The 25,898-nt window shown below is 38.2% G+C and overlaps 1 protein-coding gene across 5 annotated transcripts in view; it reads left to right on the top strand.

Annotated features, from left to right (window-relative positions):
- Positions 1-25,441, top strand: part of PHF21B (PHD finger protein 21B) — a 193,280-nt gene extending 167,839 nt beyond the window's left edge. For all 5 annotated transcript variants that reach the window (XM_034440342.3, XM_060684143.2, XM_034440343.3 and 2 more), the window contains 8 exons: positions 934-985; positions 1,801-1,877; positions 9,738-9,792; positions 12,583-12,605; positions 15,146-15,304; positions 17,859-17,934; positions 19,923-20,026; positions 22,286-25,441. In XM_034440342.3, the coding sequence (XP_034296233.2) occupies positions 934-985; positions 1,801-1,877; positions 9,738-9,792; positions 12,583-12,605; positions 15,146-15,304; positions 17,859-17,934; positions 19,923-20,026; positions 22,286-22,519 (780 nt within the window). In that variant the 3' untranslated portion in view covers positions 22,520-25,441. The remainder of the gene's footprint in view (positions 1-933; positions 986-1,800; positions 1,878-9,737; positions 9,793-12,582; positions 12,606-15,145; positions 15,305-17,858; positions 17,935-19,922; positions 20,027-22,285) is intronic.
- Positions 25,442-25,898: the final 457 nt, after the last annotated feature.

Here is a 25,898-nt window from a genome sequence, read left to right as displayed (position 1 = left end):
GGTTAATTTATTTTGTTCCTTGAATAAGCTTTAGTTGATTAACATGCATTTATGCAATTAGTGTAATTGGACCTAACTGTATAATTAGTATAAACGCATGTTAACGATGAGAACATATAATTACAACATGATTTTTAGATATATATATGTATGTATGTGTGTGTGTGTGTGTGTGTGTGTGTATATATATATATATATATATATATATATATATATATATATATATGACCCTTACCAAATTATTCAAAGACAGATACGCTGCTGATTTCTTAAGGCATTTATTGATATTTTTACTACATCATGAAACAAAAAACCCTTCCATATTTATGCTGGTCTTTTAAAAGAAAAGTTAAAAAGTAGATAAAATACGGTAGGTTCTGCATAACTCCAATTGAATAATACCATAGAAGAGCAAATAATCCACTATACTTTGCAACATGATACAATGGTTGAAAAAAAAAGAAACAAATAAGTGTTTACTTATTTAATTTGCATTGTCCCCTTAGAGCTGCATTTTACATTTACCATAGTGGAGTACATTGGATATTTCTGAATCCTATTTTTGTCTCACTAACATGGATGTCATGGAGCTTTAATCTTTTCAACCTTTCTTTTTCCTCACTAATTCCAAATTTGAGAGAATTAGAGAAATTCTAAGAGTAGTCACAGAGTTGGAAGGGACATTCTGGACCATAGAGTCCAACTCCCTGTTCTTTGTGTGAACTAAAATTAAAGGTTGCCGACTCCTGCTCTGTGGCAATAGAAAATCTCTGTGTGATATCTCACATAGGCAAAGACATTGAATCTGTAGCTCATGTTCCATTAGTATCCACTTTATACACAACAACAATTTCAACTTTTATTTTCAGTTATTAGAAATAAGTATCAAAAGATACAAAAATAACTTTTTTAATTGCTTTATTTCTTCTCTAGAAAATTGCCTTTATGGTAGCGTTAGGCCTGGTTACGACTGAATACTTGGAAGGTAAGAAGGCTTATCGTGCTAGAAAAAAAATTATTGTGTTTTTAAAAGCAATGTATTTCAATATAATAACAAGATTATTTTATAAAAGGAGGTTGGAAACCTTAATCTGAAGTGTTTTATTGTATTATTGGAGTTAGATCTCAAGGGAAAGAACTTGAAAAATGCAGCACAGCTCCTGTTAGCAGCTCTTAAAACATGAACCCTACTGAGTCATTATAAGATGAGTAAACTGATTATGCAAGTCATTACCACAAATAACCAACATTTTATAATGAAATCAGATTTCTTTTTGCATCTTTAGAAATAGGCTATGCAAACATGTTAAAGGTAACGACTCTGCTATGCATAATTAAAAAGCTTATTAGGATTAAAAATTCAAGATCGCTATCTGGATTTTCCCTCTTTTTCTAAATAAGGTTAGAAATGAATTAAATGTATTGAGTTCTAGTTTTTTCTGTTCATGGCATTTCCTTCCTTCTTTCTGCAATGGACACACCTTTGGAGAAATTGGCCCTAGATTGTGAGCAAAATACATTGCAAGGCTTGCAATATCAGATTAGTATGACCCAAATATTGTGGGTTTCGAAGCTTTTGTGTTGCTAGGAAAATAAATTTCACATTGCTGGGATCAGTCCCGACTTCAGAAATCCAAAGGCCAAGGTAATCAGAATGATTCAGTCAACCAGATGTGAGTAATAGAAGATAAGGTCTAATCAGAAGGTCAGCTAAGTAAGAAAAATCATCTGATCAAATAGGTTTCATCTAAATATTTTAGTTTACGTGCAGGAAAATAACCCTTTTGAAATTGATTATAGAAATCCAGAGCAAACGTCAGGAAAGAAAAAGAAGAAGTACCGCCAATCCAGTTTACAGTGGACTCTTGGAAACTGAGGTAACCCAATAATTAAACATTTTCACTTTTGCTTTGATTTCTGGCTTATGCAAGTTTAAAGGTATAAGTCAAAGGAAGGTGAGAAAGTCAAGATTGTACCTGGGATCACATGAGTGTTATTTTTTCAATATCCTTGATTTATGACCACAGTTGGGAGCAAAATACCCTGTTTCCCCGAAAATAAAACCCAACTGGAAAATAAGTCCTAGTATGATTTTTCAGGATGCTCGTAATATAAGTCCTACCCCCAAAATAAGCCCCAGTTAAGATTGTCAGCCAGATGGATGCATTTGGTACCGTATTTTCCCCAAAATAAGACCTAACCAGAAAATAAGCCCTAATGCGTCTTTTGGAGCAAAAGTTATTTATTTATTTATTTATTTATTTATTTATTTATTTATTTATTTATTTATTTATTTATTTATTTATTTATTTATTTATTTATTACATGTATTTATATACCGCCATTCTCCCGAAGGACTCAGGGCAGCGAACACAAGTTAAGAAACAAGTACAATAAAATCATAATTTAATCCAAATAATTAATATAAGACCCGGTCTTATTTTTCGGGAAACACATCAATTGCTAAGCAAGGCGGTTGTTAAATGCTTTGTACTCAATTTTATGATTTTTACAAAATATAAAATTACATAATCTTTAAAAAAGGGTAAAGAATACATTATTCTTTCAATAATAATAATAATAATAATAATAATAATAATAATAATAATAATATAATGATAATGATGATGACCCATATCAACCATTAGCACCAGTCAATGGTATTTGTGATGCATTTTTGAATGTTCAGTTGATTGAGTTTCATGTTTAATGAATAAAGTAAATAATAATAATAATAATAATAATAATAATAATAATAATAATAATAATAATAATAATACCACCACCCCCGGGAACATCAGGTTGAGAAAGTTTTAGAGAATGAGAAACTCAAGATCTTGTGAGACTTCAGGATTCAGACTGACAGGCACTTGGTCCACAACACACCTGACATAACAATAGTTGAAAAGAAAAAAGTGTGGTTCATTGACATTGCAATACCTGGTGATGCACGGATTGAAGATAAGCAGCAAGAAAAAAATCACAAAGTACCGGGATTTGCAAATTGAAGGTGAGCGACTGTGGAAAAAGAAATCGTGTCTTGTCCCGATTGTAATTGGAGCCCTTGGAGCAATAGCCAAAAGGCTATTTCGCTATTTAGAAATTCTAAATTTACCGGACTTGGACATTTTGACTCTACAAAAAACCACTTTACTCGGAACAGCTTACATCCTCCAACGATACCTTAACAGTTCCTAGGTCCTTGGTTAGGACTTGAGCTGCTGAGCTATTAACAAGCCTCAAAGGCTGTGAATCTCACCAAAGATTAACCAATAATAATAATAATGGTGGTAATAATAATAATAATAATAATAATAATAATAATAATGCAACCCATATCAACCATTAGCACCAGTCAATAGTATTTGTGATGCATTTTTGAATGTTCAGTTGACTGAGTTTCATGTTTAATGAATAAAGTATATAATAATAATAATAACAACAACAGCCTTTCTTGTCATTGTACCTATATACAACGAAATTGATTTAGCCTCTACTGGCACAATCCATAACAAAATACAAAACAACATGAATAATATAGAAAATGGTCCTTATACAAGTAATTAGGGAGAAACCAGTCATATGTTTCCATGTATGCATGGAATGATTGTAGTTGTATTTAGGAGTCTGACAGCCCATGGATAAAAGCTGTTTTTAAACCTGTTTGTCCGTCTGGCTATACTTCTGTGTCTTCTGCCCGATGATAAAAGTGAGAAAAGACACTGACCAGGATGTGAATCGTTCCTAAGTATCTTCTATACTCTGCTGAAACAGCGAGAACTGGCGATGACATCCAGTGGTGTTAGAGGGCAACTAATGTTTTTTTGTGCCGAATTAATCATTCTCTATAGTGCCTTCCTGTCCGTGGCTGTTGAACCAGCGTACCATACTGTTATACAGTATGTAAGGATACTTTCTATCGTGGACCGAGGAAATGAAGTCTCTGTTGAGCCTTACTAACCACCAAGGTTACTGAAGTCAATAAGAATGGAAACAAATGCAAAGAAAATCATATAACGGGTTAATCCTTCAAGAACTAACACTAATACCAATTGAAAAAAATGACAAAAAGATGATAAATATTATTAATGAAATCAATAAGAACGTAGTAAGGATTTTTAAAAAATACTAACTAATCTGAAGCAGTGGTATTATGGCCAATCAGACACAAGGTTTATCGCTACAATAAAAAAACAACTGATACAAACAAAAAAAATTAAAAAGAAAATATAGAAGGCATAGAAAAGAAAAAGAAAAAAAGAAAAGAAGGCTATATTAACGATGATATGTGATTAATTCTATAGTATACATATAATGAATGTGTGTATTTCCTATTTCATCACAGCAAGTATAAACAATTTTAGTAGCATCACCTCATATTTATAAATTCTTAAGAACCTTGTCTTTTCAGTCCCCATTAGCAAAAGTCCATTAAGGGTTGTTAGAGATAACAACATTAATTATTTTAGACCTGTTCAAATAAACCAGCTTTAACCCTAATCCTTTTACTTTTAACAATATTGATATTTAGTGCCTTAAAATAATATTCTAAAACTTTATTTCTTTTCATTTTTTCCCCATTTTTCCTACTGACAAAAAACTTCAAAGCTTTTTTTTTATAAAAAAAAAAGCCTCCTTTTGTAAATCCAACATAGGAAGATTATTATGGGAAGAATTCTTATGTTTAATTCCAAAATCTTATTTCAAATTTACCTGGACCCTTAGTCCAGTTATAATTTTATAAACACAAAGTTTTAATCATCCTTTCGATGTTTATTCCATAAGAAAAAGTCTTTAAACCTGTATTTAAAAGCTTATTTTCGTGAAGGATTGAAGGAAACTGTCCTTGTGTTTTCACACTTGTCAATCCAAAGATTCCTAATAGCTAAAAAGCAGTTAACAAGCAATTTCCTAAAGTAATTAGTAAAAGAATTATGTGAGCTTAGTCTCCTTTCAAAGGTGCCAACCACAGTTTGAGCGAGATGACTATTCCCTCGTCTCCCAGAGCTCTAATCCCACTGGAGACTGCTGAACATGCTGAAGGAGGTTTTATTTTCCTTGGTAATTTCTGACTCAAAATGTTGACTCTAGTCAGGATTGTAGCTTTGAAGGATCTTTTTTCTTCCCTGGTCCAGCTTCCTGTAAAACTGGGCATTTTCCAGACCAAAAAGAATTCAATGAATCTTAAATCTGGTTTATGGACTGGACCTGAATATTTCTGACTGATGGTCCGAATTTGTTTTTTGACTTTTGTTTTTCGAATTTGAACCAAAAGCATGGCCAAGCATCACCAAGTTTATGTTTTGGTTTTGATTTTATACTGCTGGTCGAGATCTGAGTTTAACGCTAGCTGGTCTTCATGAGAGGTGCAGGTATCACCTTTATGATAGGTGATACTTACCTGCTTGCTTAGGTATGTGGAAACGGGGATGGTTTTGTTTTTCAAAAAAAAGTAGAGATTTAGAAATGCATCATTTCAATATTCTCTGCTCACAGGTCTGGTACAACGTTGGAGAAAGAATTGATGATATTTAAATGTGGAAACAAACTTATTTGCTTATTCCTGTTCTGACCTAGGCTTCCTTAGAAATTAAACAGCACAAATTTAGTCCCACAAAACCTCTTTTATTTATACGACTGTAAATTATTTTCATTTACAGTCTGCAAGGCTTGATAAACAGTCTTTCAGAGGAAGGTTAGCAACACCCACCTATCTCAGGTGGAACGCTGCCAGAGAGCTAATTTCCAGATGCAGGGCAAGGCCAAACTTGGCACAGAGTCACTTGCAAATCTTGAATCGGCCTGATGAACTAATTGCTTCCTACAAAAGCTCATGTCCCGTTCACTCTTCTTTTATGACTTATGGGAGGGGCCAATCATCTCCAAGCCTTACTCCCAAGTCGACGCTGTTTTCTTAATTGTTCTTGCCGTCTGGCAGCTCTGCGCATGTGCACACTGGGAACAGGCTGCCCCTGTTCTTCTGCCTCGCTGATGTCAGACTCCAGAGGCTGCACATAACTAATAGATGGCCTTGGCCCTATTTCTGCCTCTGATGCAGACCCCTCGCCCGAGCTTTCCCCAGCCCCCAGGACTGGTCCAAGTTTCTCCCCAACTCCTCACTGTCCAACTCTATTGCCAGCTATGCTGGCCCTCGCTGGGCCACAACAATTCCGTTCTTTAACTTAAAACACTTCCAGTTCAGGAAACTTATCTCAGTACAGTAGTAGCAAATTTGACACAAAGGAAAAGTGATAAGAAGTAGGAAGAAAGTTGTTTTGAATTGTTCTTTTTCTCTGAATGTATTATGTCTAAAATTGCGGACAATTTTCAGGGTTAGATTTATTTATTAAACTTCCTTTGCTAAGAAGCTTTGCTTTGTGTATCATTCTATCACTGGCTTCTAAATCGTATCATTGTTGTTGTTAGTTATGAAGTCATGTCCGACTTATCGTGACCCCATGGACAAAGTTCCTCCAGGCCTTTCTGTCCTTTACCATCCCCCAGAGTCCATTTAAGCTCACACCGACTGCTTCAATGACTCCATCCAGCCACCTTGTTCTCTGCCGTCCCGTTCTTCTTTTGCCCTCAATCTTTCCCAGCATTAGGCTCTTCTCCAGTGAGTCCTTCCTTCTCATTAGGTGGCCAAAGTAGTTGAGTTTCCTCTTCAGGATCTGGCCTTCTAAAGAGCAGTCAGGGTTGATCTCCACTAGGACTGACCGGTTTGATCACCTTGCAGTCCAAGGGACTCGCAAGAGTCTTCTCCAGCACCATAGTTCAAAGGCCTCAATTCTTTGGCTCTCAGCCTTTCTTATGGTCCAACTTTCACAGCCATACATTGCAACTGGGAAAACCATAGCCTTGACTATAAGCACTTTTGTTGGCAGGGTGATGTCCCTGCTTTTTAGTAAGCTGTCTAGATTTGCCATACTTTTCTTCCCCAGGAGCAAGCGTCTGAAAACAATGACTGGGTTTCCCAAAGGTGCTTTTTCAAAAGTCAACTGGTCTGTTTTTCCTTGAAGACATTTCCCTTCTCATTCAAGAAACGTCTTCAGTTCTTTTCAAACTGAATCAACAATTTATGTGTGTTTAATAAACAGACGAATAAACAGAAGAATAAAGCTGGCCCTATCTGTTATCTTTTTGACTAATTTAAGGCAAAGAAACAAAGAAACGGGACATAAATGTCCCCCTCACTAACCCCCCAGGAGAGAGATCTACAAAACTCCTCATGAGGAAATGCTTTTGGCTTTCAGAAGTGGCTTTAAATAAAACTCGAGTCAGCTCTTTAGCACTTACTCAGTTAGTATCTTTGATTTATTTCTTTATGAGCAATACTGATAAAGAAATACTGACATTCCAGGCATTTTGTGGCCATTTAACTTACAATTTGATCTCGAAGGCAATTCTTAATAGCTAATTGCTTAATTTGAAATTGCTTTTTTCCCTGTTCTTGCTCTATAATTGGAAAAAGTTACTGGACCAGACTGTTAATATCAGTGATCCAACGCCCATTCAAAGAGACCTGTGCGAAATGGCAAATTATTTCAACTGAACATAAAGCATTAATTAATTCCTCAATTAAGTAAATGAAAGAAGTAAAAGTGTCTCTACTTCTTTTGTTCCTATATCTCTTCCAAACAAACACTGAGTAAATACATCTGAAAAATAATGTCAAGAAATGATTAGGAAGAGTCTCTGGACCATAAGATGGGCATCAAAAATTTGTAAAATAAGTAATAAATGAATAGAAAAAAAGCAAGAATAAATTAAAAGATTCTCTATAAAAACACTATTGAAGGAGACCTTGAAATTGAAAACATTAACTCTCTGACTACGATTAACAATATTTTGGCTTGATAAAGTCAAAAGAATTAACACTTTGGTTAAGCAAAGAATCTAGAAGTATGCCAGTAGCAAAAATGAGGGCAAAAACATTCATAAAGACCTGTAATACATTCAAAGTCTATTTCTTCAAAATTTCAACATTTGAAAAAAATGGGCTTCTATATCAACTCCACCTCCATCGTCCTTTAGCTCTTTTATTTCATCATCCCTTTTATGATGAAGGTAAAATTAGACAGTACCCACTATTAGGAAAATGAAAGGACTACATTATTTAAAAGATTTATACAATGGGGTCATTCCTAAAACAGGAAACCAATTAAAGTAAACTTATGGTTTTAGATTCATCAGATTTCATTTCAGTTCCTGCAATTAAAACACAAGCAATTAGGCCATGAATAAATTTAAAGTCAGGCTAAATTTGTCAACTAATAGAACAAAAAAGATTTTTTTTTTTTTTTAAAGTACAACATTTTATTGAAAGGGAAGCAATGTTCTTGATTAGGATAAAAACAATTACAGGAATCTATATACTACTCAAAATCATTGCCATGATCTTTAGCTGGGCGAAATGATCCACTTATAGGGCAACATTTTTTGAACCAAGGTGCCTCAAGGGCTAACTTAAAGAATGTGTCCAAAATCTGGGACCCTGACTCTTGAGAGAATGAAATTTGGAGACGTTTTCTATCAAAGTATCTCTGGGGAAGTGCCAGATTGGGCAAGATGGCAAACATAATGTCATGGTACTAGTCCCACCCCTTTTGTGTATGGACTATTTTGTCTCTTCACCAGTTTCTATCCTGTTCTGCCCCAGCTACGGACCCCAAAGAACACAGCACCCACAAAGTTGGTACAAAACTTAATTTACTAAAATAACACAGTCTTTTTCAAAACAAAGGCTGTTAATAAACTTTCTTAACAGCCTACAAGAAACCAAAGATAAAGTAATCACAATCTTACTAAGGTTGGCAGAAAGCCCAGAAGCAATTTTCAGAGAATCCAAACGCAAAGTAGAGTGAACTAAAGTTGTTCCCTAGAAATTGCTTCAGTCGGCGTTCCTCCTTAAATAGGCTAAGGGAGTGGCCAATTAGCTCCAAGCCTTACTCTTGAGGAGACCTCCTCCTGAGTAACTACTCCTGCCTTTTGGCAGTTCTGCGTGCTCGTGCATTGAGAAGAGGCTCCTCCACTTCATCCTCTTCACTTAAAGGAGCCTCTGGAGGTTCTGAAGGCCCTGGCTGAATCCCCGCCTCTGGCACCACATCTTCTCCAGCCTCCTCATTGTCTGACTCGAGTGCCAGCTGCACAGGCTGCTAGTGCAGCACCACACCAGCCTCCTCGCTGTCAGAATCCGCTACAATCTTCACAGGCCGCTGACGGGCCACAACACATCCTGTGGATATTGATATTCTCAACTGAAGGTCCTACAGCAAAGGTGTCAAACACCTCAGGCCACCTCACGTTACCATCACGTGATGTATTGTGATGTTTTTCCCTTTGTGGAGCTGGAGTGGGGGTGGCCTGCACCCGACGCATCCAGCCCACAGGCCGCCACTTTGACACCCCTGTCCTACAGCATCTCCTTATCTCGAGAATAAATCCCCTGGGGGGCCATGAGTCATTCCCAAAAGAAATTTGACCCATTTACTGTCACTGCACAACCACAACAGAGGAATATTGCTCACACATTGATTCAAACTAATCGACTAAATCTAAAAAGAATACAATAAAACTGCAAACATTCATGTTTTTTTCACAAACGTACACATACTAACGTACTATGCATTTAAGTTTTGGGTTAACTTCTTTTAGAAGAAAACTCTACTTGGATTTTTCAGAAAGAGATGCAAGAGCTGTCGTTCATATAAATATGTGGACTTTTGTTTCTTTTTCAGCGGAAACGCCTTGCATCAAATTATTTGAACAATCCTTTTTTCCTCTCCACAAGAGGTAAGCTCTTCAAGTTACTGAATGGAAGATCAGCACTTCAAACACATGAATAAAATAGTTCTTGTAAATTCTAGTCTCTTCTGCTTGTAACCCATGTGCCATTAGATTTCAGAGAGATTGAAATCTGGCAGAAATTTCAAACTTGGAACAAGAGAAAATAGATTTGAAGTGCTTTTACGAAATTTTACTCGGGAATATAGCTGTGTTGCTGTATATCTGAAACTTGATCCCTAAATGTGTAAAATTATAGCAAAAGTTAGTGATCTTACAAATGTTTTTGGAAAAACTGGTAGTTTTTGTTTTATTCTAATAACATTGTTTGAATAAGTATTGTAATTTCTTGTTAGGATGTTTATATTGTAGACATCATCATACCATTAGTAATACCTACCTGTACGGCAATTGTACTAGAAATTGTAATTTTTGCTTCTAGTAGAAAGTTATGAAATTTTTTAGCAAGAGAAAAAAAGGACAAACTCTCAAAATTTAGAAAGAAAACAGAACCCTAGCACAGGTAATCCTTGCTTAGTGACCACAATTGGGATGATCAACTTGGTTATTAAGCAAAGTGGTCATTAAGTGAACCAAAAACTGTGCTTACAATTTCCCTTTAACTTTGCTTACCTGTGAAAGTAATAAATGTGAGGATTGGTCACAAAATTTATTTTTTCCATCATTATCCTAACTTAGAACTGTTGCTAAATTTTATTTTATTTTTTATTTTATATTGGATTTCTATACCGCCCTTCTCCCTGAGGACTCAGGGCGGTGTACAGCCAGATTAAAAAACATGCAGAACAAATATTAAAAACAATTAAAAGATATATAAATTTGGCCCAATTAAAACTCATTTACCAATTAAAAACGTTTAAAACATTTAAAAACAGTTAAAAATTTCATCTTAAGCCAGCCCGGCTTGTTTCAATAAATGGGTTTTAAGGGCGCGACGGAAGGCACTGAGGTCTTGGATTCTCCTTATCTCTGGGGGGAGCTGATTCCAGAGGGTGGGAGCCCCCACAGAGAAGGCTCTCCCCCTGGGGGTCACCAGCCTACATTGATGGCTGATGGCACCCCGAGGAGGCCCTCTCTGTGGGAGCGCACGGGTCGATGGGAGGTCGTTGGTAGCAGCAGGCGGTCTCGAAGATAGCTAGGCCCTATGCCATGGAGCGCTTTAAAGGTGATAACCAACACCTTGAAGCGCACCCGGAAGACAACTGGGAGCCAGTGCAGCTCGCGCAGGAGCGGTGTTACATGGGAGCGCCATGCTGCTCCCGTCACTACCCGTGCTGCTGCGTTCTGGACCAGCTGGAGCCTCCGGGTGCTCCTCAAGGGGAGCCCCATGTAGAGAGCGTTGCAATAGTCAAGGCGAGAGGTGACGAGGGCGTGAGTGACTGTGCACAGGGAATCCCGATCAAGAAAGGGCCGCAACTGGCGAATCAGGCGAACCTGACAAAAGGTCCCCCTGGTTACAGCCGTCAGATGTTCCTCCAAGGACAGCTGCATATCCAGGAGGACTCCCAGATTGCGAGCCCTCTCTGTGGGGGCGAATGACTCGCCCCCAATAGTCAGTGATGGAGTCAACTGACTATATCGGGATGCCGGGAGCCACAGCCACTCAGTCTTGGAAGGGTTGAGCCTGAGCCTGTTCCTCCCCATCCAGATCCGTACAGCCTCCAGGCACTGGGACATCACTTCAAGGGCATCGTTGGGGTGGCCTGGGGTGGAGATGTACAGCTGGGTGTCATCAGCGTACTGGTGGTATCTCACCCCAAAGCCACGGATGATCTCACCCAGCGGCTTCACATAAATGTTGAACAGGAGAGGCGAGAGGACCGATCCCTGCGGCACTCCACAAATGAGAGGCCTCGAGGTCGACCTCTGCCTCCCTGCCAACACAAACTGCGACCGGTCGGAGAGAAAGGAGGAGAACCACCGCAACACGGTGGTTGAGGCAGTTAAATGAGGCAGTTGCTAAACTCTGCACTCAAGACTGTATCACAGATAAAACGCACAGTTGTTGTTGTTTTTATTACCATCAAATCTTCAATTCTTTGTTGTTACCTTCAGTTTTGGAACTTTGGTGTTATTCAAGTGGAACTAATCTTATGCCTAACATGGACAAATGCTTCCAGAATGGAGTGCTTTTTCCTGTGGTATTTCAGGGGATTATGTATATCTTATTTTATATATTGCCACATTTCTCATTTCTTCTACTAATTTTTTTGATAAAAGACATTGATCTCTGAGTTTGGTGGTGCAGTGGTTAGAATGCAGTATTGCAGGCTAATTCTGCCCACTGCCAGCAGTCCGATTCTGACTGGTTCAAGGTTGACTCAGCTTTCCATCCTTCCAAGGTGGGTAAAATGAGGACCCAGATTGTTGGGGGCAATAGGCTGACTTTGTAAACTGCTTAGAGAGGGCTGTAAAGCACTGTGAAGCGGTATATAAGTCTAAGTTCTATTGCTATCTTTCATAATCCTAGCTGATCAACCTATAACTGTTATTTTTATGGATGTTCACTGAGTATAATTTCCATGGTTCCAAAACAGGAATCATACAAAAATGGGGAATATATTGAGATTGTATATCAGTTTTTTTCACGCTGACTGAGGAATTCTGGAAGTTGAAGTCCACACATCTTAAAGTTGCTAAATTTGATAAAAACACTGTTATGGTTGGAAAAATGTAAATCGAAGAAAATGCAGGTTGAGTTGATTAGCTGCCACCCACTAAGCTGCAAATCTAACCTCACTTCTACTAACCTGTGTTTGCCCTTCCTCACAATGCTAGCCAATGAGGATCCATGTTGGAAGGTACGTTTTTGTCCATTACTACAGACTGTTTCAATCATAGCATGTTTCCCTGCGAAGAGTAATTTATATGTGAGTCCTGCAAAATACTTTCCGTACTGCCATGATCCATACCTTCCATTGACTCAAGAGCCACCTGGGCGTTTTGTAGCATCATGGGCTGGGAAAAGCTTCATAAAATGGACAGGACCCGAGGCTACATTAAATTGGATTCCTCCTCTTCCTCCTCTGGGGAATTCTGGGAGTTGAAGTTCACACATCTTAAAGTTGCCAAAATGGAGAAACTCTGTTATAGATCTTAGATTTGCCAGAATCTAGTCACTACTCCAGCATAGATGGTTAAGGGCAACGTCTGAAGCTGGATCGTGAGAGGTTGTGTTACCGTTTCAGGAAGACAGAGGTGGTTTATTCAGTCTCACTTGGCTATTCCATGTAACTGATGGTTTAGTATGAATCACAATTTGCCTAAATTTAAAACAAAACAGTAAATTCATGAAATCATTTCTATAATAAAAACGTTACGTTTATCTTTCTATAAAAGCCAAAAGCCAAATTAGTAAATCACATTTATTTTGAACTGCAAAATATATCAATTCAAAAGTGAATACACTTTTAATTCTCCTAGTAGTAATTAACATTGCCAGTAGATTAGCAAAGCAATTTAATTTGACACACTATTTTGAGATACTGGGGTTATTTTTTCAGCATTTATATTTCAGGCTTCAATCTCCAAAAAGCTCCTTTAGTGGCTTGCAAAGATAAATAAGAAGGCATTTGCTATTCCCGGCCTTACAATTACACTTTTCTTCTGATATTTTGTTGTAAGTGTATCTATGAAATAGGAGTTTAATTCAGTTTGGTTGGCCTTGAAGCTTCAGTCCTTTTCCCAGGACGACTATTAGAAGAAAAAGAAAGATCAACACTGTCCATTATCTTTATGCTCATACAAGACACTGAATAATTTGATGTTGCTTGCAGACTTTTGTATCTTCTCCTGCTTGATTTGGGCACGTGGGTTTTTAACCGTATTTTTAAATTATACATTTAAAATACTGCAATTGCCCAGTGTCTTTTCAGAATCAGGCAACCTTGAAAAATCCATCAAATAAATAAATAAATAAATAAATAAATAATTTAATCAAACTGTAATGCTGCAGACTTTCCATTCTGAAATGGTTTTTCAGTTCCTTTATCATTCTGAGAAGCAAAGATAGATGATTATCTTAAAAAAAAGAAAGAAGAAAGAAAATCCTTTAAAGTTCTCATTTTGAGATTAATATTGCATTCTATACGTATTAGGACAATGCAACAGAAGCAATTCTAGTTTTGATTAATTTTCATCACAATTCCAAGTGTGTAATTTCCATCTTTCACAGCTGTTGCGTGTGTGCTAAATTGGCATTTTCATTGCATTGTCAATCAGGGCCACCAGATTTCTTCCTTGATTAAAACATCTGAGGGACATAGGCATTTGCAGAGTATGTTGATATGGACAAAGCACACTTCTTTGAAACATTAAAGCAGCCATGTTACTGAGAACCTTCAATATACAGGTAGTCCTCGACTTACGATTGACACCCCCCAAAAAAATTTCTGTCGTTAAGTGAGTTTTGCCCCATTTTACTAACTTTCTTGCTGCAGTCATTAAGTGAATCTGGCTTCCCCATTGACTTTGTTGGTCAAAAGGTTGCAAAAGGTGATCACGTGACATTGGGACACTGCAAAGGTCATAAATATGAACCAGTTGCCAAGCGTTTGAATTTTGATCACATGACCTTGGGGATGGTGCAATGATCGTACCTGTGAAAAACAGTCGTAGGTCACTTTTTCAATGCCGTTGTAACTTCGAACAGTCGCTAAACAAACTGTTGTATGTTGAGGACTACCTGCAGTGGCTTTTACTCCCTGTTCCTCAGAATGATGAACACTGCCTCAAGACATTCATATTTAGTTGCAAAGCATAGTGGTAATTAGGTAGTGATCTTTGATGTAATCCTAGGAGGAAAGCTTGTGAATAAATACGTACTAATAAAAGAGAGTATTTGTAGCTCAGGGTTGACATGAGGGGTCCTTGGTCAGGGGTGAAACCCACTTACCTTCGCTACCGGTTCGCAAATGTGAGCGTGCGTGCCTCCTCCATGCTTGCGCAGAGCCTTTTGCGCATGCGTAGAGCGTCAAAAATGGACGTGATGACGTCCGGGCGGGTGGGCGGAGCCTCCCGCCGCCGGCACTACCAGTTCGCCCGAACCGGATAGAACCGGCTGCATTTCACCCCTGTCCTTGGTGCTCTCTGAGCTGGTTTGTTTTCTTCCAGATGTTTCATTACCCAAACTAGGTAACATCATGAATGCTAGCAGAAACATCTGCAAGAAAACAACCCAGCTCAGAGAGCACCGAGAACCCCTCATGAATAAACAAGTGTGCTAGTGAAATGTTGAGGGATATGACGGTCTACTGATGCTTGTTTAGTCAAATGCGGGCCCCCAAAAAACCTATTTCTGCTTCTGAGGAACTGCTTCAACTTTACCCTTGCCATCTTTCAGAATGAGGTCAGCCATGAGGAATACTGTTCAGCGTGCAAGCATGGTGCCAACTTACAACCTTGTGGAACATGCTCCAGGGCCTATCACCTCAGCTGCTTGGATCCTCCCTTGAAGACTGTTCCGAAAGGAGTATGGGTCTGTCCCAAGTGCCAAGAAAAGGTGAGCTATTTGGCCCCTGCAGGTACTAAACGAAGGATCTCTGAGAGGTGAACTCTGTTTAATTTTGATAAGATAGACTTGTATGATAGTTTCATCTTTTCCACAAAAACTTACTTTCTCATTTGAAGGTAAACTATGACGTCAATAGCCATGCTCCCTTTATAAGATTCCTAATCTGCTGGGGACGCGGTGGCTCAGTGACTTAAGACGCTGAGCTTGTCGATCGAAAGGTCGGCAGTTCAGCGGTTCAAATCCCTAGCACCGCGTAACGGGGTGAGCTCCCGTTACTTGTCCCAGCTTCTGCCAACCTAGCAGTTCAAAAGCACGTAAAAAATGCAAGTAGAAAAATAGGGACCACTTTGGTGGGAAGGTAACAGCGTTCCGTGCACCTTTGGTGTTTAGTCATGCCGGCCACATGACCACGGAGACGTCTTTGGACAGCGCTGGCTCTTCGGCTTTGAAACGGAGATGAGCACTGCCCCCTAGAGTCAGGAATGACTAGCACATGGGCGAGGGGAGCCTTGACCTTTAATCAGCTGGTGAAGAAGTAACCGATGTTTCATATCTCCAGTTGAAACAGAATATTTGGAGTTGAAACAGAGTATTTGGAGTGGAAAACAGAGCTGTTTAGCCACCAGACTGCCAATATGATCAGAAAATCCCATTCCAAAACGCAAAAGGCAGCTGCTACTTGCTCGAAACAACAAAGTCAGCCTCAAAAACGGGAAGTTTCCACTTGGAACCAACGAAGATTTAAAATGTTTTGCATGCTATGATTTGCAAAAATATTTTCCATATCTTGTTCATTCTGTCAATATTGTGTAAAATAAATAATCGTTATTCCACTTTCTACGGATGGGCGTAAACATTTGTTTCTGAAGGATGCCTGCTTTTTCTTTAACGAAATAAATCCTATTTTTATTTTTAATCCTATTTTTAGGATTTATTTACTCTAGAATTATTGTCATGTAAAAAACAAGTAGTGTGTGATAGAAAAGCTGATAATATCTCTTCCTCCAAAAAATTCTAGATTGCTCTTCTGTAAGAAAACATCCGTATTATATCAATTTGCATAGCCTGGTATTTACCAGAATCCTTTTCAAATGCATATCAAAAGGCGCTTCAATTGCATCATTATATCCACTGTCTTGATTTTTTGGACAAATCTTCCCATGGCCATTTCAGATACGATTATTAAATAATAATCTCACACTCTGTCAAGAGATGGGCAGTTCCTAAATAGAATAAATAAATCAAGACAGACCTGCAAAATATTTGCCACAATCAAAGCAGTGAAAAAAAAATAATCTCCCTCATTCATTTGCTTATTTAATATATTGGTAGATTATTTTAAAGGGTAGAGCAAAACTCAAAAATTATATATTTGAATTTAAAAATGGAAAAAAATAATAAAAACACAGCATTCCTGCAGAGAAATCTTAGATCTAAAATACCTTTAACAGGAACTTAAAAGATATAATTGTGAATCCCTCACCAATTTTAAGACACGGGATATCTCCAAGTGTAGTAGTATTATATATACTGTACTATATTCAATATACAAATATATGAAGTGAGTGGCCGTATAAATTTACCAAATAAATAAATAATAAATATTCTCTTACACCTTTCTTGAATTATAGAAATTTAAGTTTTCCCCATGGAGAATTCAGGTACTCCTCCACTTACGACCGATCGCTTAGTGACCATTCAAAGTTCCAATGGCCCTACTTCAGGGATACTTATGATCCAGATTTGAAGTTCCAGCAGTTTCCCGCTCTTTAGTCACATGACCAGACTTCGGGCATTCGGCAACTGAGCTGCATTTATCGCCATTTGCAACATCCTGCAACATCATATGATTATGTTTTATGACAGTTTTGCCAAAAACCAGCATTGCTTCCATTTTGGGACAAAAACACACCCATAGTAAACGATTGGTTCTCCTAACAACTGTGCTGTTCGCTTTAACAACTGTCACAAAAGGTCGTAAAATTGGGTTGGTCACATGACATAACTCGGGGGCTACCTGTGTAGGAAATAAAATTTGCAGGAGATATTCCAGCTTTTTTTTTTTATGCTCTCTGCTTCTCACAGGGATATCTGAGGAGAGGTTATCATTCCTAGATTTGTTGAAGCAAATTTTCTCTTTTGAGACAAGGCAAAATATACCTTTAGTGGTTATGACAACGACAAAGTATTTCATTGTCAACACAGACACGCTCAGTGTCTTTATGCAGTTTGGGCCCTGCATATATGGTGGCTGGCAACCAGTTTCAGTGGCTCGGGGAGATATTTGCTAGATGGATAAAACGGAGGATATTTTCTTATTCTCCATAGTAAAAGAGGAAAAGGGAGTGTTTACATTTTTTTTCTATATGATCTCCCATGAATTCTTATTTTGCAAGCCACTGGAGCCAGTTTTCTGTAACTGTTGGGTATTTCTTATATGATCAACTTTTGATTAAGAAAACTCGGGGGGAGGAGATGATGAGGTGCTCACAAATATAATGTCCTTGAATTGCTGAAAGCTGTTATTATCTGAAACCTGTAGGTGTTAAAGAAAGATGACAATATCCCCTGGTCCGGAACTCTGGCTGTGGTGCAATCGTACGTTACTCATAAAACAGGTATGTGCTGAAGTGATTGATTATTAGATAGTGTTTCTCAAATGTCAGCAGCTTGAAAATTGGAGTCACCCCAGGGGTGGATTGCAAGCTTCTCCGAAGGCATGTGCCCATCTAAATGTAACAGGAATTGTCAGACTAGAAGTTTTATCCAGCAGCTGTTCTTAACACAATTTACACTGGAGACAAAACTATTTGGAGAGAGACAGACAAGACAGTGGATGAATTCAGATGTCTTCCTAACTTATTTATTGGAAACATTTTTTTGGCTCATTTTTACCTTAATTCTCACGTCTTTTGCACTTTCTAGACTTTTTTAGATGTTGTTCTTTAATTCAATTCAATTCAAATCTTTATTGTCAGTGCACAACATACGTACAATGAGATTGGTTGAGCTCCCTCAGTGCCCAACACAATACAACTCACAGTGAAGACAGAAAATCCCTAACCCAATAAATCATATTAACAAAACATCCAGTCCTATTGCACCAGTGTGAACATGTTACACATTACGCCGGCCCTGCAGTCCATCATACTATGTAGTTATGATGTTATTTCTCATTCAGGAGTCTGACAGCCCACGGATAAAAACTGTTCTTCAGCCTGTTTGGCTATACTTCTATATCTCCGTCCTGGTGGTAGGAATCCTAACAAGTGACAGCATATACATGTATATAGATCAATCAGTCAGTGGCCTGAAATTGGGAAATCTCTTTGCCGACTATGGAATGGATCATTATGCATGTAGTCCTCGCTTCACAACTGCTCCATTTATTGACCGTTCAAAATTAGGATGACGCTGAAAAGTTGATTGACGATCCGCCTTTGGACATGGGACTGTTGCAGCCTCCCTGCAGTCACATGATTGTGATTCACGCTCTTGGCAAATGGCACGTGTTTCTGATGGTTGCAGCATCCCAAAATCACGTGATCATCATTTGCAAGCTTCACAACTGGCTTCTGATAAGAAAAGTGATGCTGCACTTAATGCCTGTGGGTGATTTGTGATTTAACAATCTCGGCAAAACTAAAGTTGTGATTTCGGCTTGGTGCTATGATGATTCATTTAATGACCATGCCACTTATCGACAGTCCCAATTGCAGCTGGTAAATGAGGACTAACTTGTATTCTCTTGCTGATCTCATTGCAGCCACTGAATTGTATGAGAAAAAATGTGGGTTCATTGAAGGATCTAAGAGTCTTGTTTATATAGACTCATATATATTGGGAATATATTGTCTGGATCATTTCTGCATGCAAAGGGGGCACTGGATTGAGATCTGACATTTTTCTTGTTCCTATCCTATTGTTGGGCTTCCAGCCATATTGAAAAGCTGAGCAAATTGACACAAATAAAATGTTAAAAAAGTTACGATATTTATGCAGTTACTTACCAAGCACATCTAGATTATATTAAAGTAACCAAAATATCTTTACAATCCCCAAGGCAGGTCACAATATTTGAGCACCCCTCATGCTTGGAAATTGAAAGTTCAAAAATTTGACACGCCTTAAATAGTAATTTGCTTCCAGCCATATTGAAAAGCTGAGCTGATTGACACCATATAGTAATTAGCTAAGCTTGTTTACCTGTGGTAGTAGAACCATTTCTCATTGGAGAGAACTCCAGCCTCATCCCTTCTCCAGAACAACACTCATCCTTCTCTGGGACAATTTTGGAGGATGGGGCTACTCCTATCTTGGCTGGCTGGCCCATTGGAGATTTTTTGTTGTTAGTTGCGAAGTCGTGTAGTCTTTGGCTAATACACAAAAACTATGTCAGGTAGGAAAAGCTGGCAGCCATGCGAAATGGGCTTGACTCAAGTCAAGAAAGATCATGTTGAAGTAGAGAAGGCCATTGCCTCTTCTGCATCACCCATAGTTGTTGCCCCCAAGGATCTGTCCAATTCTTTCCAGATGCATTTGCTTAACTGCTCTGTTTGGTAGAAAGTGTCATTATCTTCATTGCTTCTGTTTGTGTCTTTTTCAGTCAAAGAAGAAGAGAAGAGGAGGCTATTAAAGAGGAGCAATGAATTAAGAGGAGAACACAGACAGCTGGAGGAAAAAGAATGCTTTCTTAATAATGCAATGAAGGTATAATTCCTAGCTTGTTTCTTATCTCAAGGCTTGCGGGAGACAAATGGGAAGGTTCCTCCGAATTTCAGGCGAGCTAGAAGATGGTAGCCAAAGACATTGCTCCTTCAAGAGCAATTTTAAGAAAACAAGACTTTGCAAGACAAAAGTACTTAAAGGAAAAATATCTGTTCCTTTAAATCACGAAGAGCAGTTTATGGCATTCTCTGTTGAGTCCCGTTGCAGCTGCCCTTCGGCATTTTGATCGCCACAATGTAAAAAAGATCTTGAGATTCTAGAAAGAGTGCAGAGAAGAGCAAGAAAGATGATTAAGGAACTGGAGGCTAAAATATACAAAGAATGGTTCTGGAATTGGGTATGTCTAGTTTAATGAAAAGAAGGACTAGGGGCAGGAGTGGGCTGTTGCCTTTGTAAAATCCAGTTCGCCCGGAACTGAAAATGTGAGCACGCGTGGTAGGCAGTGGTGGGTTTCAAATTTTTTTTACTACCGGTTCTGTGGGCGTGGCATGGCTTGGTGGGCGTGGCAGGGGAAGGATACCGTAAAATCTCCATTCCCACCCCATTCCAGGGGAAGGATACTGTAAAATCTCCATTCCCACCCCAATCCAGGGGAAGGTTACTACAAAATCTCCATTTTCTCCCGATCATGGAGACTTGGGAGGCGGAGAATAGATGGGGGTGGGGCCAGTCAGAATTTTTACTACCGGTTCTCCAGAACTGGTCAGAACCTGCTGAAACCCACCTCTGGCGGTAGGATCTGGCTACAATCGTCCATGCCCTCATTATCACCTGGTTAGACAATGGTACCATGCACTGCTTCAGGCTGCCTTTAAAGACCACTCAAAAACTTCATTTGTGCAAAATCCATGTGCTTTTCAGTTACTGGCATTGGAAGCATATAATACTGGTTTTGTAGACTCCACACTGGCTGCAGATCAGTTTCCAGGTATAATTTTAAGTGCTGTTTTTGACCTATAACGCTTTTTATAGACTGGCACCCAGATACCTGCAGAACCATCTACTCCAACCAGTACTAGACTAACCAGGAGAAAAGTGCTGCAAATCCCACATTTTTGAGACGTTGAGGCTGGTGGTGGCTGAAGTGAGAAGGTGCTGCTTTTCTGTGCCAGCGCTGTGGAACTATTTCTGGTAGAGACAAGTTGGCCCCTTCCCTGCTGACCTCCTGAAATGGCTGAAATGGTTGAAATTTCCCAGGAGGTGTCCTCTGAATTTACATGTAGCACAAACTTTTCTTTTTCCATTTTATTGCTTTATTTTTTGTGCAGGTTCCTTTGTTACATGTTAGTTTGGGTTTGTTTTTTAACATGTCATCATGGACCTTCTGATTTCTTTTGTGTATATTCCCCGTGAGCCTCCAAGTGCAATAGGAATGTCTTTAATAAAAATAATACACATGATTTTTTTTTTTACTTTCCCTTTTTAGAATCCCGCCAGTTCTCCCATTCAAACAATAACCAGAGTGGGCTGTGCTCATTTATTTATTTGTGGAATTTCTATCCTGTTTTTTCTTTCATGAGGAAATCAGTCACGGTTAGATAAAGGTGACCTTAATAAACTGTACGTTACTTCAGATTGAAACTGGTTTGGAAAACAATCTCTGTATTAAGTTATGTAGGTATGCCACCAAGAAGAAATAGGAAAGGGAAGGGAAATATGTTTTTAAGTGCCCTGACTGATATTCTGGTCATAAGGATGTCGCAGGGCAACTAACTTGGTTGCAGGTCCTCCATGACGTCCATTTTTTCCCAACAGTTTTTCCCCGAATGCCATCACTCTGCTTAACAACTAATTCCCACAACACTGTCAAATAATTTACTAAGACTGCATTACTATTATTCTTCTCTTCCTTCCTAGTATCTATCTCTTCCCACTTATTACTATAACCATGTTGCTTGTATCTTTCAATTTATACTGTTTTTATTTGTTTCCTAGTACGATTTGATAGCTTATTAGTAACCTTGACTATCACTAAGTGTTGTATTGTTTATTCTCGATGAATGTATTTTATTCTCCTTATGTACACTGAGAGCATATACACCAAAGACAAATTCCTTGTGTGCCCAATCACACTTGGCCAATAAAGAATTCTATTCTATTCTATTCTATTCTATTCTATTCTATTCTATTCTATTCTATTCTATTCTATTCTATTCTATTCTATTCTATTCCGTTTGCTGAGGGATATTTCGATTGTTTCTTGTGGATGGTTTCTTACTCTGTCCATTTCTAATTTGACAGAAATGCCTAGAGCTCAAAAACAGCCTGTTGGCCCAGCAGAAAGGGGTTCAATCATCGCTGGAACACCTCAAAACTCTCATTAGACTGATACAGAATGAGCAGATGCTTCAGGTTACCATGACAACAACAACCACCTCCTCCTCCTCCCTGCTGACTGTCCCCTGGACCAAACCATCATCTGCCTCGGCTGCCGCTGCTCCCCAACCCTTGCAGTCGACACAGGGCAACAACTGACAGGGGCTCCCCTCGCCCTTCCCCCCCCCCGGATTGGTGGGTTTCCCCCCACACAGACACACTTTTTTCTTCAGAAGAGAACCAATCCAGCCAACAAGAACGCTTTAAGATCATGCAGGCGTAAGGAGAGAAAAGATGCATCCAGAAAAATAAAAAACCTGGGATAACAAGAAAATGACATTGGTCTTCTTCCATGTCCTAAAAGTTGTGCTGGGGGAAAAAAATAGTAATAATTATCCCACCATTGTGTCCCCCCCCCCCCTTTGGCAGCTCAATGTCATTATTTCCTCCTCCTCCTCCTCCTCCTTTTTTTTTTTCATTGCTGGGAATCTCAGTGCTTACAATCCTCTCTTTCCCTTCTTCGTTTGGTTGATTTGGCCTTAATGTAATTAATGCAGAAAAGGATGCCGCGTCTCTGGTCGATGGAAGGCGGGCGACCTGGAGAGGCGGAAGGGGCCTGCCTCTTTTTTGGGGGGCTGCACCTCCTTTGCAGAGGTGCAAAGAAGCTGCCCTTTGGGAAGGAAAAAAAAAATAGGTTGAAAGGCGAACCATTAGTGTGCTAGCGCAGATAGATAGATAGAAACAGGCACCAAGAATGGAAAATGGTGACTTTTTCTTTAAAAAAAAAAAAAAAACTAGCATAGATTCCTGATTTTTTTTTTTAAAAAAAGGATCAAGTGTCGTTTTCATTCAGGGCTATAGAGAAGAGTTACATTTGTGGACACTTTCAGAGCCTTCAAAATCAAATCTTTTTCTTTTCAGTATTATAATTGCAGATATTTAAATAAAAATGTATGAAATTTACCATTTTTAGTGAAATATTGAAGTATTTTCATGCTGAGGCTTCTGTATATGCGTTTCTGAAGTATTGAAAGATTAATGCCTGTAAAAACCCTTCATTTTAGCGGGTCCTCTTAACTTATTTTGCTATTGATGTATTTTTCTCATTGGGGATGTTTTTTGGGGGGGATTCTGCTGTTGTTCAAGGTTTAACAATGATAGTAGTGAGAAATATTTTAATCAGTTGGATCTTTTTAGTTGGGGGGGGGTTTCCTTTCAGGCCCGTCCATAGATAAGGTCAAAAAAGTCAAGATGGCAGCTGGGACGATGCAATCAGAGCTCATCTGTTTCGTATTGATTGCACTTCATGGCTGCCATTTTGATCTAATTTTTTTACCTCATCCTGCAGCAGACATGGCTGATTTTGAAGCCCCCCCTTTTTTTCTTTTTCTTTTTTTTGAAGGAAGAAAGCAAATAATATTCATTATTGCTGCTTTTTATTTTATCCAAACAGTACAAATGATATGCCAAAAAACTTAACTCTTTTGTACTGCATTTTTATTGTAAAATAGGAAATGTGGAAAAATGTTGGTTTTTTTGTTTTTACCTCCCCTTACTTGCAGAACTATCTGCTAAAATTTACAAGACAGGAAATAAACTGCCTCAAGTGGTCATTTCTTTTATTGGATATATCAGGAGTTTGGGGGGGGGTATCTGATTGTGAAAACTTTTTTTTTTAAATGTTCTTTTTATAATTTTGTTAAATTTGAGCACGTGTAAAACATTAGCTTTAGCTCGAATTTCATTTGACTTTTCACTAGCTAGTCTTCCTGAAGCAACCAAGCTGAGACTGGGCCCAGTATAGGTCTTCAGATAGCCTATGCTAGCGCCTTGAGGCTTAACCTCTCAAGTTGTTGATGGGCAAATGAGTTTCTTGTCAGTGTGGCTTTTTCCATTTTATAGCTCTGTTTCTCCTTTGCTTCCAAAGGATCACCATTTCAGAATTCAAGGGTTGAAGGGGAAATTTAAAGTTTTTTCTGAGGGATATAATAAAGATTAAATTGAAAGTAGCAGAGTATTTTAATAGCATTGGTTAAGGTTACTTTTTTTTTATCAAGAGGAATTGGGGCTGTTTAAATTTTTTTTAAGGCAGCCTATGGACTCATAGACATGGCCAAAAATATAAGTGCTGAGGACAGTGAGAAAGATGGTTCTTGCCCCTCCTCAATGGCGCCCTGAATTCAGCTCTGTCAAAAACCAGGCTCTGTCTTTGCGTGCCACAGGTGAGGCTTCTCACCTTCGCCTCTCATACGGTGCCGAAAAAAAGCTATTTTGTTTTTTTTGATGGATTGGAAGCTGCTACCCCCCAGGAGGCAGCACACAAAGCCCTTTTATCCATTTTCACAACTCCGGGAGAAACTGTGCAGTACTATACAAATCTATTTTAATACACTTAACACTCTGTTGAACAAGATTTTTATATTCTTTTATTGATGAACAAAAAGTGAACTAAGTAAAAAAAAACACAGTTGCGATACATTGGTTAGGTATATATCAATTTATGCATTTGAACATAGCTTGCAATGTAAATGTTTTGGGGATTTTATGTTTTTTTTTCCTTCTCAGATGAATTTAAGAAAAATAAAGGGTGGGGGGAAGCATAGAAAGTTTTTTTTTTTTAAATTGGGAAAACTTTCTGAAAAAGTGCTTTTCTGGGACTCTTAAAAAGTAGTTATTTTGGAAAAGGGACTGTCCCGTGGATAGTGTGCATAGAAAAAAAAATGTTTGTCTTAAATATACCAATGTAGTTTACTTCTTTAAGATGAATTAAACTTGACTGACAGATTTAAAACTGGTGTGGTCACTGAGGTGTACTTGTATTTTTTCAACCTTGCATGTGTTCTCTTGTAATTTAAATAAGAATTATTTTGTCATTGTTTCTGTTACACTGTTCTCTTCCTTTTTCTCCTTAGGCCTTTAAGACAAAAATATCTTCTCTCCAACAGTCCTTAAATGAACTTTGCTTTGCACTCCCCTACATTTGCAGGTAGTGGAAGTGACAACAGATGAACTACCATTCATTCAAAAATGAACTTTATAAACCAGGCACTTAAAAATGTAATAAACAAAATCTATCATGCCTTTTAGTTGTCTTTAATATTTGATTTTTGCTGTTCTCTCTATATGTCAATAATCTTAAAAATAACATGTCTTTAATCTTCAATATTGCAAAGTAAAATTAGACTTTGTTAAGATTTTGGCACATTAAAAATATATGTGTTTTTTTCTATCATAAATCGAATCTTTTAAATTCAAAATGCTCTATTTTTAGGTCAAACACTTTTCCAACTTTATTGGAAATATTTGGACATTATTCCAACACTTTTAGAAATGTTCCAGGCTTAAAAGAAAAACATATCTCAAGCCTGGGACATTTCCAAAATGATTAAAATGGTTCTTTAAATAAGTGATTAAAAAACATCACAAACATTATGATATGATGTGGAAAATTTGTTTTAAAAATATAGTGGGCTATACATTAGGAAGATTAAAAACAGTTTTTTCTGAGATGTTCCAATAAATCTCAGATGAACTGAAA

Source organism: Pantherophis guttatus, chromosome 7 (assembly GCF_059756535.1).
Source record: "Pantherophis guttatus breed Tessera chromosome 7, ASM5975653v1, whole genome shotgun sequence".
Classification (NCBI taxonomy): Eukaryota; Metazoa; Chordata; class Lepidosauria; order Squamata; family Colubridae; genus Pantherophis; species Pantherophis guttatus.
The sequence above is the reverse complement of the archived record's forward strand: the minus strand, read 5'-3'. Positions and strand labels throughout refer to the sequence as shown.